This window comes from Nesoenas mayeri (assembly GCF_963082525.1).
Source record: "Nesoenas mayeri genome assembly, chromosome: 12".
Taxonomy (NCBI): Eukaryota; Metazoa; Chordata; class Aves; order Columbiformes; family Columbidae; genus Nesoenas; species Nesoenas mayeri.
This window is the reverse complement of record NC_137547.1, coordinates 14,755,472-14,773,863: the sequence shown is the minus strand read 5'-3', so window position 1 is coordinate 14,773,863 and position 18,392 is coordinate 14,755,472. Positions and strand designations below refer to the sequence as shown.

At 42.3% G+C, this 18,392-nt stretch overlaps 1 protein-coding gene across 6 annotated transcripts in view; it reads right to left on the bottom strand.

Moving 5' to 3' along the window:
- Window positions 1-18,392, bottom strand: part of RANBP10 (RAN binding protein 10) — a gene marked incomplete at its 5' end in the record, with an annotated part of 64,342 nt that overhangs the window by 30,411 nt on the left and 15,539 nt on the right. For all 6 annotated transcript variants that reach the window (XR_013922722.1, XR_013922723.1, XR_013922724.1 and 3 more), the window contains one exon: window positions 15,815-15,867. Coding sequence is in view for 3 of the 6 variants with exons in the window: in XM_080352259.1 (XP_080208385.1) it covers window positions 15,815-15,867 (53 nt within the window). The remainder of the gene's footprint in view (window positions 1-15,814; window positions 15,868-18,392) is intronic.

Genomic DNA, 18,392 nt, shown 5'->3' with positions numbered 1-18,392 from the left:
ACAAGAACAGAATGAGATGTCCCAACAGTCAGCTTCGTCTTCCCTCGGACCAGCTCCAAACAAGCTGTTGAAAGTAGCACCAGTTCCATTTAATATCTTCATAAAAGACAGAGACAGCAGCACAGACAGCTCAGTGAGCTCAAAAACGATGCCAAATCGGCTTGCCAAAAACAAAGGAGGGTGTGATATGGGCTCTAGAGTCTGTTGTCAAACTTCCACTGCCAAGACTCCATCCAGTAAATATATTATCGAAATATTGAGTTTTTAACACTATGGCTCCTTTCCACTATCCCTTTTATTTTCTCTGCTGCTGGCCTGTCAAAGGCTGCTGTTGCTTATCTATTATTTTAGTCTCCACAAAAACTCACCTGTTAGATGTCTGTCAGTTCAGAACTTCTCTAATGAAGCTGTTGGCAACTTCAAACGGTAAGTCTAACCCATTTATCTCCTAGGCTACTTAATAATACAATCAAAATACAAACTTCTGTCTCTTCTGCATAGAAAACACTCCCAGCATTACAAAACACTTAATAAGAACTTGTAATCATTTACATCTAAGCTGCCAGATGCTTACACACCACACATCAGGTAAGGTTACCATGAGAAATGCAACAGTGTGCCAAACCACAGGGACAATTCCACAAACGACTTGTGCCAACGCAGACACTACAGGTTCTGCAGTATAAGAAGAATTTGTAAAAAAGGTTTTGTTGCCTACCACAACCGAATCTACTGAAATAAACCTCTGCCTGCAAGACTTGTGCTTCACAGTATCAGGAGTTGCTGTACCACCAAGGCTGGCGATAACTCATTGGTGAGGTGAACTCCAACAAGAAGTGACTGAATAAAGGCTTTGAGGACAGTGGCAAATTTGGTATGTATTGCAGCAGTGCCTGGAAAAAGCCTGATTTGAATCATATTCTCCACAGACAACCACTCATACAACCGATTAAGGAAATCTTGCTCGCACAGCATTTTGCTAACAATATACACAGTTAACTTTTTAAACTCAAATGTTGCATAATGCTGAATCCGGACCCGATGCACCACTAAGTGTTTTAAATCTAGGCTATCAGCCTTAACAAATCACCATGGTCACCTGAAGAAAACAAGCCAGATTTGTGTGAGAGAACTTACTGCACTTGCCATAAATATAAGCTGAATGGTGTTAATTATATGCCTAACCATTAGTTATTTATTAATCAAGTAATGTATCAGTACTTCTAAAATTCTGCCCAAAATAAACATGAGAATAATGGCATACAGGTTATTCCAGCACTGGTAAACTTCATCCAGTCTTCTGAAATTTCCTAGTAATCTAAATTAAAAATAATAATCATTACTTCTAATACTACCAGGTCAAAGTTATGTCAGCCTGTTGATTTAAGTAGCGCATCCCTATCAGAACATGTTTGGCATTATTTCTGCTTAGCAGCAGAAGAGAGAATAACTCATCACATGCATTTTTCAAATACAGCCTCCAAGCTCTCTCCAAACACAAAAATATTTGCTGAAAACTCGGGACTTTTCTGCATCATTAACAATTTACTATCGCCACCTAGTAATAAGTCTATGATACTGCAACCTCTTCTTTGACTTATGACTCTACTCATGCCTTCAGTTAATAACTTCCTTCCTGTACAAAATCTAACAGTTTTAATAAAGGCTGAATCAGATTTCTCATATGCCTCCCCCATACTTACATTTGCAAATCCTCCAGGCAGTTTAACCTTCATACCCCTTGTATTCAAGTACTTCCAGAAGCCAATGTTGTGACCCGGAAGGCAGAGGTGAAATATTATGTGCATGTTCTTAAAAAAGGTTGGCCATATAGGATATGGAATCAACCCAGGTAATGTGAGCTGAACTGCTTCTGGTAGGCACTGGGTAAAACTGGCATCACACATCTAGGAACACTGGGACCTGGATATATTGCTCAACTTCAAAGGCACGTAACACCAGGCCATGTACAGGGTCAATGCAGTGCAGGATGCTCGGATGGAAATCACCAGGAGCAAGAGGTCTTTTCTGGCCTGCTGCTCCTTTTGCAGTGTGAAGAATGCAAATGGATGACATTCCCCTCATACATCAAGGTTCAAACATGCTAGACTTTTCAGAGAGCACGAGAGAACTGGGAAGGCAACATTCATGAGGATCATGGAAAAGATGGTTGTTCAGTCATTTACTCCCTAACACCACAGATTCTTCCTGGTCTGCCACTTGCCAGGCTTAAAACCATGGCAGACAGGTGGACTTTACCATTGACTTGTGGATGACTCCCTGTTCACATACATTGCAGGAGAGAAACATGTTCCACTGCAGCTCGGCCCATATACTCAAGGAAACTGGTATCTGGTGCAGAAGCTGCTGCAAAGGGCAGGACCCTGTTCACAATATAAATTCACTGGTAACCTGATCTGTGATCAGGAAAAGTGATGTCAGTGAAGTATATATTTGATCATATAAAGATGGAAGATCCTCAGAAAGAATCTGCAGCAAGATTTGTAAATAGTGGGTTTGGCTCTGTTATATCCCAAGTAACGTGGAAGTTTGGAGGCTTATTCTTCAGAACAGACTCCAGTGACTGCTCTACAGTCTTTGCAGTGTCTGCATCTTCCCAACTTTTAACTGTACCTTCTTTACCTACTTTCTCTCTTTGTATTTTGAAACACTTTCCATTTTTCTCCCCCCAGCTCTTGCCCAGTATCTTGCCTGTGGCATTCCTCTTCGCTCTCCTCTGCTGGCAATCTGAGCTTCCCACAGCTGCCCAGGCCAGGGCAAGCAGTGCACAAGCATTAGCCACTGAGTGACAAGAAGTTGTGTCAACACACTGAAATAAACCAAACCAAATAATTTTAATAAGATTTATTGAATCCAAAGTCCAGCAGAAACAGATGTACATGCTTGTACAGCGCTTGGGGAAGGGGATGCTGAGGTTGGAGCCAGCTACAGAGCCCAAAGTCGCTGCTGGACCATGTTCAGAGCCAGCTCCATGCACTGCGCTGTGCAGCCTGCTGATGCTCACCCAGCTCTGGGTCTTTAGTAGCAGCAGAGCATCAAGTCAGTGGAGGGGAAAGTACATTAAACAGAGGCTGAACAGATGAACGTGGTGTGGCAGAAGCAGGATGTTGCTGTTCGGAGCTGCTTCTACACTGTTCTGGGCACAGCAGGCCCAGGCAGGGAGTGGTGTCTGAGGGGACAGGACAAAACTAAATATGGGGAAGAAGCTGTTGCTACAACAAAAGACAAACCACCCTCTATTGATGGCTTGACCACCTCGTAGTGGATTTGGCTCTGGCAATGGACGTGTCTTTGGTGTATGTTAGCTCAAAGCAGTGAAAGCACACCTTTGTCCCTATGGACAAAGCTGAGCAGGTGCTGGTGCTCCTACAGCCTTAGAAGCTAAATGTCTGGTCAAGAAAAGCCTGTTGCCCCAGGAAGCATCTGGGATGCTGCAGCATCTCAGCTGTAGTCCAGTTTTATAGCATCTATGCCAAACCATATGAAGTTGCATAAACACCAGGTGAGAGCAAGGAGGTAGCACTGTCGTTCTTCATTCCACCATGTTTCAGAATCATATCAACTATTAATGTTGCAACACATCTTTCTGTTTCCATAATCTGCCTAGAAAATAGCTGCTCAGTGGCTACAGGAACCCATGCTACAGGTTGGTGGGAATAGGGGGCACGGTCCCGGCATGGAACAATTGTCTAGGTATAGTCACACCAGCAGCTGCAGGACAGGAATAGGCCCAGGAACAGTGTGCTTAGTGTATTACAGCATCGTCCTGGCAGAACTTCAAGGGCCTGGACATCTGCCCAGAAAAAGTCAAGGAAAAAAAAAAAAAGTCCCTAAAACCCATTTATCTAGGGGCACCAGGAAATGAAGTCCTAACTAATAACATCTCACTTTTTATCTGTGCACCCTTTTTCTCATAACAGCTTCTGCTTCTTCTGCAAGGTGGCAAAATTGCTTCAGATGCAGAACAGGCCCAAACGCTGCACTGCAGCATCAATGGATATACAGAAAATAAAACCACTTAACCTCAGAGAGGACAAACTTCTTAAAGCAGGGATTGGACATGCTCAGTTCTCATAGTCTTTGTAGTATCACACTGAATCGTGTACAAGGTAATGGTGAACACACCACTGCACATATCGCAGGGAGGGACCGCTGCTCCGTGGCCTCCCTCTCACCCCAGATCCCAGCAGATCAAGTAGATCCATCCAAGGCCAGTTTGGCCCCTACAAAGCAACGCCAGCTGATGCTAATCAGAGAGTGCAGGAGTCTTGGCAGCTCTGGCTGTAGGTTTGGCTCAGAGGTTATTCCATGCTTTTTGAATAAAGTACTTGCACTTGCAACTGTACAAAACGACAAAGCTCAGACAAAATCCTCATGGCAGAAGGACTTAAACATGTGGCAAGCATCCAAAGGAAAAAAACAATCCCATCATCTCTCTCACACTATCAGAGAACAGGAACAAAAGGACACACTGACCCAAAAATCAAAGAGACTCCAAGAAAGCAAGCTAAAAAGGCCTGCGAGAGTTTGGGAGGTCCAGCAGAATGGGGGTGCTAACAAGCATTGCCTGATTCTCCACGAAGGCTAGAAGCATAAAGTAACACTGTGAAATCTCTTTTAACAATATTGATCTGGCATGGCGATTTTTAGACCAGATCAACAACTCCTACCATTTGACAGCTACTGCATGTTAGGCTTCAAAATAACAAACCACAGTCTACACTTAATTATCTAAAGTGACACTACCCATTGACTCACAAAGGGAAAACACAAAAGCAGAAGGCTCTGGATGGCTGCAACATGGGCAATACCTCATCAACAGGAATGGTCTGTTCCACCTGCCTCAGAGATTTGTTAATGAACCTGTTTCACTATTATTTAGCGTGCACGTCACCGCAGAGTAATCAAGATTAAAATCCTACTTCTTTGAGTGAATAAGCATGGCAAGCCCTCCTAACTTACAAGCTTGATGGGTCATCTTCTGCCACAGATAGAACACGAACTGGTCTTCCCCATACCGGAGAGGTCAAGACAAGCTATTATACAAACCATTTATAGCCCTGTGAAGAACACGACATGGTTAAAGCACAACTACAAAGCAGGTTTGTTCTATCTACAAAGGCAAGGCTCAGAAAGAGCTCTAGCATGATCAGGTCACCACTGTACTATTATATCTATTATATTCCCTGACATACCACACTGGAGGGGGTGGGGGGAAGAGAAGAGGTACAAATCAACGCAGGACAGGGATAAAAAAGAAAAATGTCAGATGAGGAGTTTTCCCATTTAAGTGGCCGGGGCAAAGAACAAGCTGGATACAAAAGCTTATCATCTATACAGGTTTCAAATCGCATCATACTAAATAATTCACATTTTCATCCACAGGCCAACTTTTCAACTTTCAGCTGATAGGTAAGAACACCTCTATAAAATATTAAGACATCTTCAGGAACATCTTGCAAGGTAATGGGCAAAAGCCATTTTATAGAAATGCTGAGGCAGGGCAGTTAAATGACTCAGCCAAAAGCAATGCTAGAGCTCACTGCAGAATGCAGGGGGCTAGCAGCCAGAGACTATTAAAAACAATCCATAAAATGGTATTTAATGAGGTAAGAAAATTACAAACAAAAGCCATTTTCTATAAACACAAGACCTTATGGAGGAAGAAGTCTTGGAAGAAGCACATCTCATGATGTTAAGGGGTTGCAACAAGGCCTTCTAGATTCTAAATGGAGGTTTCTTAAATGCTTGGCCACACCAATTAAGGTAGAGCAACAGGGTTTTCTGAAAAGGATCATATTTATCCATCAGTAAAAATAGCTGCTATCCAGCAGTTTGAGTTGTAGTGAAATTTAGCTTTCTGTTGATGTTACCTTTTATCTGAAAGGCTGAAATATTAGGTACAGCCACTATAAAGAATTGTTTTTAATCTGAAAAACAAATCAGTGCTGATTACAACTCTTGTTGACAGCTAAACTGCTGTCTCTAAATTGCTAGTTGACTCTCGGCTGTCACCAAGATTACCTGGATTGTCCATTATCTGTGCTACAGCTGGAGTAGCCTGGGATACTGGTGAAGGCCAAAACACAAACTCCACTATGTCATTTCCCTGCTCTGCTTTGGAAACCCGGTTTTCACATGGCGCGAAACCAACACAACTCCATGCACAGGCAGGCTCCAGCACAGCCGTACCACGTCTCTGAGGACACGTTGCATGAGGCAAGAATGCAGAACCTCTGCGAGGAGACGGGCCATCTCCAAGGGATGGCAGCACAGAAATCGGGGCATGGAAAAGCGTGGGACAGCCGTACCCCTGAGCCATCACCCACACTGACCTCTGAGCATTTAACTGCAGCAGTTTTCCTGGCTGAAGATAGGGCAACCAACACAAGCAAACCCATGAATTTAAGTGGGTCTGAAGGGGAAGAGGGCAGTGACTTTTACTGTATACAATCCTAATTTTCACATAAATAGCCATAAATAAAACATGAGATTAAAGTGAATTCAGAAGGTTGTTCATTGCAATTCTGTGGTTCAGGAACTGTTTTTGTTATTCTCCAGCTCTGAACACACCTGACAGCGTCAGGTCTGGCCATATTTGAGGAGTGTCACGTCTGACCTCATTTGAGGACTTGAACATCACCACTCTGTCACTCTTTGGCGAGTGTCATGCAGTGTCCCTACGATATCTGTCCAGCTCCCCAGGCCATGCCAACACGTCCAGTATCAACTCTCAGCAGAAGGCTCATGTTTTAAAACATGTCCCACCTAAACAAGTTGTATCCAGCAACGTGCGAGATAACCTAATTAGGGGAGGTACACCTAATGAGCAGAGCACAGGACACACGGCAACAGAGGCTTTGGCAGCCATGAGGGTCAAGAAAGAAACTGCACATGCCTCCAGGTACAAATACAGCTGCCAGTTTGGAGTTTCTTATTTTGCTTATTCTGAACAGCTTATAAAAACCAGGTGAGTCCACCCACTATAAATGACAGACCCGACTCAGAACACTGCAGCACCACGACTTCAAAAAACAAGACCTGTTGGGAAGAAGGGAATGGTACTAAATTAACATACACATTTGTGCATTTCTTGCAGTTCCTGCAGAGCATGTCCATAGTGAAAGTTGGTTAGATATGTACCCACCAGGATGGCTCAGGGTCCCTAAGCTGGACTCCTCTGTGCCCCTACAACTTCCCTTCTGCAGTCCTGGAGATGTCAAGCTCCTTTTCCAGGGCTAATTACAGGTACACAAGACATGAGCTGACCACCTTTGCCTGGGTCCATGGAAACTGTTACCCCAGACAACACCAGCCATGTGCAGGACACCATGCTCAGACAAAGAAGCAGCAGGAAAGATAAACGCTACTGCGCTCATCAAGACCAAAAACCTTGCAAACCACTGCTTTCAACAGAATATACGCATTTTAAAAGAATGGCTGACCTGAACTGAGGTTATTCAAACACACTAACAACACAATGTAATCTACAATATCAATTCACATTCAATTCACACTCAACGTATCTTTTATGAAAAAAAACCCACATCATAACCATCCTTGTAGACCACAAACTTCCCCTTCCATACCACAATCCACCCACACACAGTACACCCACTTAACTCTTTTAATCATGTACCGGTTGAGTTTTAACTTTGAATGCCTCCAAAATTTAGATCTTGTAATTCTAAACTTTGTCAGAAAGTCCACTATTGATATGTGAAAAACTGAAGAATGTGGAAGAATGAACGTCCAGTTCTTCTAGGAGCTGAAGATGGGATATGAATTAATTCATAGCAAATACAATACCCTGTATTACTTAGCCTTGTCCAGTGGACTGAATAGTAATTAGTGGCTGAAGTGCACTAATTGTGATTCTGGAGCATGTTTGCTCCTTTAGTTTAAATGAAACAAGAGTAGCAAAACTGAAGGTGTAAATAAAAGTACAGCAAGTGGTAACAACCAGAAGATTCACTTAAAAAATACACCCCACTTCCAAAATAAGGGACTCATGTAGACAAATACTAAAGGTTCTGGCTTACAAAGGCCAGATATCCCAAAGCTATTGTAAAGTACAAATTTTTCTTAATAGCATGTGTTCATTACCCAACACTGTTCTAAGCTCCACAATAAGCTTCATCAATCCAGATGTGCTCTCAAGTGGTGCAGATTCCCTCTAAAACTCCATTCTGCACAAATGGATCGCTAACTCCGGAGCTGAATCAACACACTGACCCACTTTGTTCTCATTTATTCCATGACGTAGCACCGAAACCTGCGATTTCTAAACATACCAATAACCTCTTAGGACATTGGAGACAGATACAAGTTACTTTTTCAGGTCAAAACTTAGTTAAGTTGGCAGCAACAAGGGTACCCAAGGGAAATTTTTGGAGCATTTCTCAGGCTGCTTTTCCTCCTCAGGTCCTACTGAGCCTCAGATTTTTGGCATTGCTAACTGCTCCCAAGTAAGCTGCATTTAAGCAGCGGGACACTTTCCTAGATGCTCCAGTGCATCTTGCTAAAAATACATTTTTATGGTTTGTTCAGCATGGGGAGGCAGAGCCAGCAGCGGTAGGATCACAGCCCTCCGTCCCACAACCTCCGCAGCTCAGAGGATCTGTCGCTTTGATCTTTCACACCTCTGGAGTGATTAACAGCATCCCCCTTGATTTATTGTGAATGAACTTGTGGTGGCCTCTACTTCAGACTCCCACTGCAACAGGCTTTCTGCATAAGAAGTCATTGTCCTTTCATTTCAGATCACTTCACCAGCACCACGAGGATTTCTGTAGGTGCTCTCCCGCTCATTGTACGCTGGGGCACTCATCACAGCCTCTTTAACATAAACCACACACAGCCAGAAGGCATTTGGTCCAGAAATGTCCCAAGAGAAGATTCTCTTCCATGACCCATCCACCCTTCCAGAGCCCAGGCATTGCCACTACAAGCACACAGCCCTTCGCAAAATAGCTAATAGCCCTTCTAAGCTCAGTAGCTTCACAAATCTTTGATCCCTTGATCATCTGGACTATAAAGTATCAAACAGACAACAGCAAAACAAGCATATGCTTTCATTGACATTTGTTTTCAATGCTTTACTATGTGGCTGAACGAAACAAAGCTCAGTGCAAACAAAAACCCAATCAAGTTCAAATATTGGCTGACTAATCACTGAAATAAAGGGTATCCAGCCATCACCTTCAAACAACTTGAAAAAAGGCCGAGAGAGATTAAAAATACTCGAGAGACGCGGGCAGTCAAGCTGGCTTCAGTCCAGCCTGCCCAGCAAGATGCTCCTTCAGAAAAAGTCTCCATGATCAGTGGATAACTTAATTGGAGGGCACACTCAGCCTTTAATTAAGGTTTTCAGCACACATCTCAGGTGAGAGCAATATTTGTTTCTATCAAAAATAATCTCAGACCATTGCAACCCACACATTCAAATTTCACAGAAGAGTTGTTTCAACCTGCACTGCCTGCGTGATCAACTGGGCCAGAGAACAGACCCAAGTTAATAACCCCAAAATCCAGCGATGCCCCCCCCGCCCCCATTATTATTAACCCAATTACACGATCCAGTTCACACAGCCCCACAAACTGGTTTGCTGGGATAAATGAGAGGGTACCAGCAGCACAAGCAAGTTTGTGGGTAGGAACTGGCACAGCCAGCTGAAGAGCTGCACGTGTAACTAAGTCCTGGAGGTGTTTCCATAAGTAGTTCTGGCAAAATGCACATCTATTTACTATTTCCTTTAAAAAGATATATTTATATATATCAATCCTATATTTTCCTTACACCGACCTACAACAATTAACCGCCATCTTCTAGGATTTATGCAGGTACTAAACAAGTGATGTTTTTCTGAAATTCCTTAGAGGTACAACAGTTATCTGTATGCAAATCACACACCAAAATGAAGATTTGGGTACTATTCAATGTGGGCTATACTTACTGCCCAAATAAAATAAAATTCCTGACAAGTCCAATCTCCTCCTGGCTGGCAAAGGAAAAGGTTTCAACATCGAGTGGCAAGCAGAGTTGGGTTATATACACTAATTCTTCACTGAATTGCTCCAGCAAGACACAGTATAGATGGTATCAGTATTGCCATTGCCAGTCTATCAAAGTAACATTAACAGATCCAAATTGCCATTAAAAGTATTAAATGTTGAACCAGCTTATTCATCAGGAAAAGTTTCCAACACAAGGAAAGTGTTGGAAGAAGTCGCCAGAAAGATAGTGAAAGACTGGTTTAGACACACACACGTCAGGCAGGACTGATGCATAGTTCAATTAGCTTCAGATCAGATGATTTGGTGAGGTCTCATCTTCTATAATTATTATATTTATCACCTGGGCTAAGTCCTTTAGCACAGGTCATTCATTTGTCATTGGAACCACACAAAGAGACAACCCAAAATGTAAGATGATAGGTGGAAATGAAGTTCTTTAAACACATCTGAAGTACCAAGATCCCCTGGCAATCACAAAAAACACCACACCAAACACACAACAACCAAAAATTAGCTAGAAGGAACATCTGGAGGTCTCTAGCCAAACTTGTCACTCATGGTAGGTTTAACTTCAGAGACAGAGCAGATTGCCTAGAGCCTTGTCCAACTGAGGTTTGAAAATCTGAGGCTAGAGTCTCTCTAGTAGCCCATCCCCAAGTCTGATGAGGAATAATGTCTTACACCCCATGAGAACTTTCTTTGTTGCAAATGGTGCCCATTGCCTTTCTGTACCGTACAACCTGAGAAGAGTCTGGGTCCATGTTCTCTGCAAACTCCTTTAGATAGCAAAAGGCCAGATCCCTCCTCTACCTCTTTTTCTCCAGGCTGAAGAAATCTCGTTCCTTGAGTTTCTCACTGTCCTACAATATATCATCTCTGGTCCCTTCCTTGAAGGGAGCACATCTGCCCAAAAAACCCTTGTGAACCTCCCTAAGGGAAAAACCAGTATCTTTTTCCTCTCGAAGGAAGGAAGACAGATTCCCCAATAGCCTTGCTCCCCCGATTGTGTCTCCTCTGATAACACGCAAGATATGGCAAGAAGAAATGGTCATATCTACAAATATCAACAGAAACCTATTATCAAGAGGAGAATGCAATGGAAAGGAAGGGATCTCCAAACAAAGCTAAAATGGAAAGCTCATTCATCATGTTGGTGGCTTATGGAGGAGGATGGATGGCTTCCACAAAGCATGGGGAAATCTTCATTCCCAAGTGCTCATTTCTATTTTAGCTACATGTCTGCTCACAAGGACCCTTTGCTGAAGAAAGGCACAGGACAGTTGGTCAAACTGTTTCTGGTTTTGCTGACCTGGCTTAAGTCGTTACAGTCCCAGAAGCCAAATCCCAATAGGCAGGAGGTTTCTGTACACCAAATCCTGCTGGCTTATCTGGCTGCATGCTAATTCAAGTCTATAAAATATTCTTGAATTTGAAAGCTTGTTCTTTGAGTAGGGAGTCTGAAGCAAGCAGATAGTGAATAAGTCAAGCAGTATCTTTTCATTTGAAAAGGTGAAAAAAATAATCAAAGTTCCATAAACCAAAACAATGGTGAGCAGAAGCTGGCACTCCCTTTCATATGTGCAATGTTGCATAGCAGGGCAAGTCAGTTATTAACCAGAGGGTGTTTAAAGTCTCTAGAAGTGATTGGTCAGATCCTATCTGTGCTGTTTCAGAATGTGAAGCAGGGTATGCCTAAGGGTATGGTTTCACAACATTTTAGGCTGAATTGAGACCTTGCTGCTACCACAGAGAATCATCCCTCCCTCCTTCTCTGCCTGTCTGGGTTTCCCTCAATGAGCTGGAATAAATGAAATGTTATCTCTCAACAATCACCAATGTACTTTCAGCTGGGCTCAGAAACACTTCTGGATTAAGGGCTAAACAATTTTTAAAAGGGATTTTTGTTTCAGATGTTACGTTCAGGATGCAAAGGTAAGAGCATTGCCCCGTGAGTTTGGAAGGAAGCAGCCTGTCACAACCCCAGAGCTGCCGAAAAGCGGGCAGGTCCCTGCCAGGCCTGGCCAAGGAGGTGACAAGTGCCAGAGCCAGGGGCTTGCACAAGGGGACAGGAGGAAGGGTCGGGTTTGATGACAGTCAGTTAGATCAGCTCAGCTGTAACATGTAATTTCATCCTCAGATACCAAAATGCTGAGCACACGTGAAAAAAAGTTGTATCTGGGGAAAGAAGTGAACAAATATTTCAAGAGAAGCCACGAGGTTAAAGCAGAATGTTTATTAGTGAGTGTTCCAAATGGCTTCAAAAATTTAAAAAAAATAAAAAAAAAATCACAAAGACATGTCAGAGTCACAAAAGTTGGCACTTCAATAAAAATCTCACAAAAATTTCACATCTGCTGATTGAATTTCAAAGCACAGGCCACAGAAACCTTGCGTCGAACAGGAACAGGCACTGTCCCTTTAAAAGCCGTCTCTGTTCACAACACAGAGAGGTGTAGCTTAAGAAAACGCTCAGGTTGCTCCGACCACACTTCCAAGCTTCAGAGAAAGCTCAGCACTACCCCCACCAGCACCCAGCTGGGCTCAGGCCAAAATAAATTGGGCATAAAGCACAAATGCCCAGACTTGGAACTGGATATGGCCAAAGTGTTTGTTCTGGAGGGGGAAAAGGAGTCCAAGACTGAAACCCAGCAGCAAGGCTGTGCTTTGAATTATGGCTGACAGGGTGTGAGGATCCTCACTGAAAGCAGGAACAAAAAAGGGACCAACTTTGGCTCCCACACCGGGCTTTGTGCTCCCAAACTTGCAGCGGGTCACATAACATCCTGCCAGCGCACCGAGCAAAAACCGATCTGTGAAAGCACGGTGAGGTAGAAAGGGTCTAAGGAGACCAACCTGGCAGGGTCTCAGGTCACAAAAAGTTAAAATTACACTTTGACATGAAGCCAAGTCAAGACTCCAAAGTCTGTCACTTCTTTGTGAGTTCTCACTCTGTGCTGTGAAGGACCTGATAACAGTTAAGCCCGATACATTTTCTCACTTCAGTTACTTGAGCAATATGCTATAAAAAAAATAAATCAGACTCGCTTTCCAAATGCCAGGAGGATAATTATTGAGCTGCAATACAGAGCAATGCAGTTCATTTTACACAGATGATGGGAGATTGACCTAACTATGCCCACAGAGTCACCCCTGGCAGCATAATCTGCATGTGATCAAACAAACAACAGGTTCATAGGATCAAATTTGTGCAATTCATTGCTAAATATGTGTTATCTGAAGTCTCAAGTTCACTTTATTTTTTATTTCACTCAAATAATTTGACATTCGCCATATAGAAACACTAGAAATAACACACTAGAAATAATAGTAGTGTAGGTGCTTTGATTCAAACTGGCCACAAAACACTGCCCATGTAGCTCTTGGGCTTTAAAGCCATCTATCACAAGTGGTTTGGCTAATTTTTAGTCTCCAGCTGGGGCGGGGGGCAGATTATTTTGGATGTTGAATTTCAGGCCTGCACACCTATGACATTCAGTACATATCATCTCAGGTTAGTATTCAACTGTGTTTATATATAAACTGTGTCATAATCCCAGGAGAATCCTCAGTTAAGCATAATCTAACCAGCAGTCACCAGGCCAAGTCTACAAGACAATCCCACCATCTTTTCCATTGCAGAAGCCAGAGAGCCATTTCTGCAACAAAATATGTTCCCTTAGCAGCCAAACAGCTCCTCTTCCAAGCAGCCAAGCACTTCAGCCATGGAAAGAGAATGATGGGACTCACGCTTAGCCTTGTACACACACTTAACTCACTTGGGTCAGGAGGATGGGGGGCAGAAGGAGTGCAGAATCTGAAAACGGAGACTTCTATAACTGTTGACACCAGAGCATCTTGATCTAGACATTCCCTATTTTTTTTTGAAACCAATTATTGCTTGAGCAAACTGGCAGTGTCCTGCATTCCACTGGTCTAGTTCTGAGAGGATGAAGACCTGTGACCTTATTTCTCTCTCCAATGGGTACATGCTGTAGTTGTCATAGTAATTAACAAATACAGTTTCCAGTAACATGCAAATTCTTTAAAACATGGGTGTAACCATTTTCCCAAATACAGTTATCCTAGAAGTGTAAAACAACTAAGGAGTGAAGGGAAATCCAGAAGTCACTTAGTCCAAGCCCTGCTCAAAGGTCTGATTACATCAGGTCAGTCAAGGCCATATCCAGCTGAGTCCTAAATATCTCAAAAGTCAGAGGTTCCACAAGCTCTCTGGGCAGATATGAAGTTACCAGAGAAAAACAGATGCACAGAAGGTTGTGCCCAAGTCAGACCAACAGATCTCAGGACGTGCCTCTGACTTCTCAAGGTCGATCAACATGATCAAAGTGGCACCTGGAGAAGGAAAGTCTGTCTGCAACTGTCAGCCATGGTTGTGGCTTATGAAAGGCCCACACGCTGCCCGTCACTAAAACAGTACTTGCAGTTTCACTGGTGAAATTTTAATTGAACTTACTAACTAATGCAATTAGCCTACAGTTCCAAATTCCTTCTTTATCAATACAAAAGGTCCCAAATACTCCCTCATTCATTCCAAGATCTCCAGGCTTCTCTTCAGTAACAAGACAAGGCAGCTGTTCCACTGCAAAATTCAGCAGCAGATTTACAACTAAAAGAACGGACACCAGAAAGCTGGTGGTTTTCTGAAATCATCCACCTGCAGTCTCAGCAGAATTTCAGAAACATAGCTACAGAAATATGCGTTTCCAAAATTTATAACAGAGATACAAATCACATATTTTGCTAGCAGAATAGTCAGGATTTTGCTCCAATGCTGCAACTTTTTAAATTGGAGGTTTTAAGGAAAAAAACAAGCATATTCTGCTTTCTGAATACACAAGTTACCAGTGAAGGTGAAAGCAAAATCCTCACTGAGAAGACACTTCACGTGGGTCTTAACTGCAAACCCTACAAAGCTCTTCCTTTTGTTAGGACACTAATAAAACATTCTCCTTGCAGATACCAAGGTGCATAATAAGGGCTGAACACAGATTCCAGCTTTCAAAGGACTCCACCAGAAGTATATCACACCTAAGACAAAAAAAGCCCCCACCAATGGGAACCAGCTGTCATTCATTCTGGCACTTGAAGAACATTTACTTGCTACCAAATAGAGAAAACTTCTAGTTTCAAATCCAGCTGAACTTCTGCTACAGAAATCACTGTGTTGATCGAAATCTATAAATTATAATTTTACTTAATAAATTGGATATTGTTAAAGAAAGATTAGCAATTATTTCTTTTTAAAACCAAGCTACTTAATCAACTTAGAGGGTAACACAAAAACAAACATTTCAAACAAAAAAGCAACAGTATTAACTGGAAATGCCACTATCACATTGTTCTAGTTTTTCAGTGGGATGAGGGAGAGAAAAGAGGGGAGACAATATGACAGGCCAACTATCCTGTCATTTTCAGATTCTTTCAAGCAAATTTGTCAAGTGAGATATATAAAATAAATGTCTAATTGTTTTGCTACTTATTTTTTCAGATTCAAAGAACTTTCATGTGCGAAAGCTCATAATCTTACCTATTACTTATTAGTTTAATATTAATTTCTATTATCTGTTAAAATCATTATGGCTACCAGAAACTCAGTTTAGGATAACACTCAATATGTTGAAACTTCCATACATTAATATTAATGATATTTTATTAATAGAAACATATTTGCTAGTTCACATACATAAGTTAAAAATATTTCCAATGAACATTTAACACAGATTGCAAGCCAAACCAGATTTTAACAGTGACTTACCAGGAAGCCTGTTCATGTTGACCCCTTGAGCAGAAAGTCCTATTCCCATGTACCTTCAAAAAAAGCCAAACAAAATATCAGTCAAGCACAGAATGATCAAGTCACAAGATTTCCTGCAGAAAAAATGCAAAAGAAACAAAATCCACAAATCATTTAAGGTAAGAATGTTGAAATCACTAAGATATTTCATTCCTTTTTTAGTCCTTTCTTGAATCAAAGACAGTATGTCCACTACTCTTTAGTTCCCAATTGGTAGGAAAAGGACTGGAAAACAATAAGCAATTACAATTTTGAGGTCCGGGGGGAGTGGTTGGCAAAATGTATTAGGACAGATATGGTCTATGAGAACAGATGTCTATCTGGCGCAGTGTGTGGCCTCCAGGCACAGCTGGTAGTGGATGCACAGGAGAGAGCAAACAGTTGTACATTCCAAGAACATTCTTTCATTGTCCAACAGGTATTTTACACCATTTCCTAAACAAAAGGTGGTCTTTCTGTATTTCATGCCACAACAGACCTTCCTCCATTAATGTGATCGCTTTCTGAACCTTTGTAAGCTCTTTGGAAAAACACCATCCTGCAGCTCCACCAGTTACTGCCCAAGCTCGTTTTCCTTCACACTTGCATTTTCAGAATGGGAAGAGAGGAACAGCATTTCTGTGTGAACTTTCTCAGGGAATTTCAAGCCCCCATTCACACTCCACTCCCCAGCAGTCTCTTCTCAAGGTTGAGTACTCTCAGTCTACTCCATGGTTCCTCATACGACAGCTCATCTGTACCTCTTCATACTCTTGCTGCACTTCCAGTTCTGTGTCTTCTTGGAGAAGTAGGGGGAAACCAGAACCACAAGCACTGATCACAATACAAACGCATAGTGATTATTACAGGCATCAGTATAATGATGTTCTCTGTTTTGGTTTCTACTCCCTCCCCTCTTGCTCTCTATTATTCCATTTAGTTTTTGACAGCAGATGAGAACTGAGCTGATTTTTCCACAGAACTGGGACACAAAGACCTTGTTCCTGCATTGCAAGCGGCAGCTCAGAGCCCATTTTTTGTGTCAAGATTGGATTGTTTATTCTCCACCTGTGAGAATCATTTTCATCTATCCAGCCTGAAATGCATCGTTCATTTTGTTGCCCTGTCACCCAGCACCATCAAATCTTTCTACAGTTCTTTGTAGTCAGTCCTTTATTTTACAACTCTGGTTCACCCCTCTTCAGAACAAAATCATACATGATCATAAGAACCTATTGCTGACCCTCCCTTCACCCAGCTCAGTGTTTTCCTGCCACAAGACTAAGGCTCTTCAAAGTTTCTTGGGGTGAACACCGACAAACAGGGCTGTGCCAACATAATGGCCACCTACAATCGACAGGTCAGCCCAGGTCCTTCAGCTCTCACCACAAATAAATTATGGCATTACAAAACACCAGGAAAGTGTTAGTGTTTGATAAAGGAAAATAGAAGACCACTGAACTTAGAAGAATACCCAAAAGAAGCTTTGGTAGCAGCCAGTTCAGGAGCAGAAAACTGAACCTCCTGATGGTATTAAGGGCAAACAAGTTTATCTCAGAAACTCCCCAGTCACAGAGGACGTATTCCGGGACATTTGGCTGGATTCCCCATTTCTCGTTTAGAAGGATAACAAGAGATTTGTGAGGGTTTCCAAAATACCTAGGATATGCATTATTATGTAGCAAATCTGATATTCTCTGCAGAAATACTAAAAGCCTGCAGCCTATGAAAAGAAGAGCTTGTTGAGGCAGGACAGAGGACACGATGGGGAGATCCAGCTGGGACACAGTGTGTGTGGAACACAACCGAGAGCTGAAGGGCTCCTGAGCCTTGAGGCCACTCAAAAAAGGCAACAAGGAAGGTTGTGCTCTGATGTAGAGATCTCAAGGACAGAAGACACTTTAAGAGGAAGCACTACGTGAGCTCTTTCCTTTGGATCCCTTTCAAAAAATAAAATAGCACCACGTATACCTCTGCTTCTCCTCTGTAATCAAGACTTATTAAACATCACACTCCACAGTTAGTGGCTCAGCTTCATTCTTTGGAACCCTTGAATGAAGGCCAGATAACCCCTAGTAATTTGTTCCTGAGTTATGGACAGATAACACTGTTTTATTAACCCTTGAACAGGAGCCAGATAATAATTTAAAAACAAAGATTTGCATGTGTTTTATTGACAAATGACATTGTATTAACTCTTTGACTTGAGCCAGATAATCCTTTAACAGCAATCACTGGCATTTGGGAGCCCCCAAATAGTCCTGGTTTTGCAGAGCCCTTCATGTTCTCCCGAAACATCTCTTGCTTTTACAGATGTTCCAGCTTGCATCCCGTCCTCAGTGTTCTGGGAGGGAGAAATACTCCTTTAATGTTTCAAAGCTTGAACTAGATGTCCCTCAAGTCATTTTGGTCAACCTTCCTGCTTTTTTAGAATTAAAGTTTGTTCTTTCCATTTTTCTCATCGAACAAAATTTCAACTTTTGGCAAGGTGTAACCCTATCCTCTTTCACCCTCGTGTCTAATTATGTCAACTACCAAGTTATTTTGAGTCTCTCCAGTA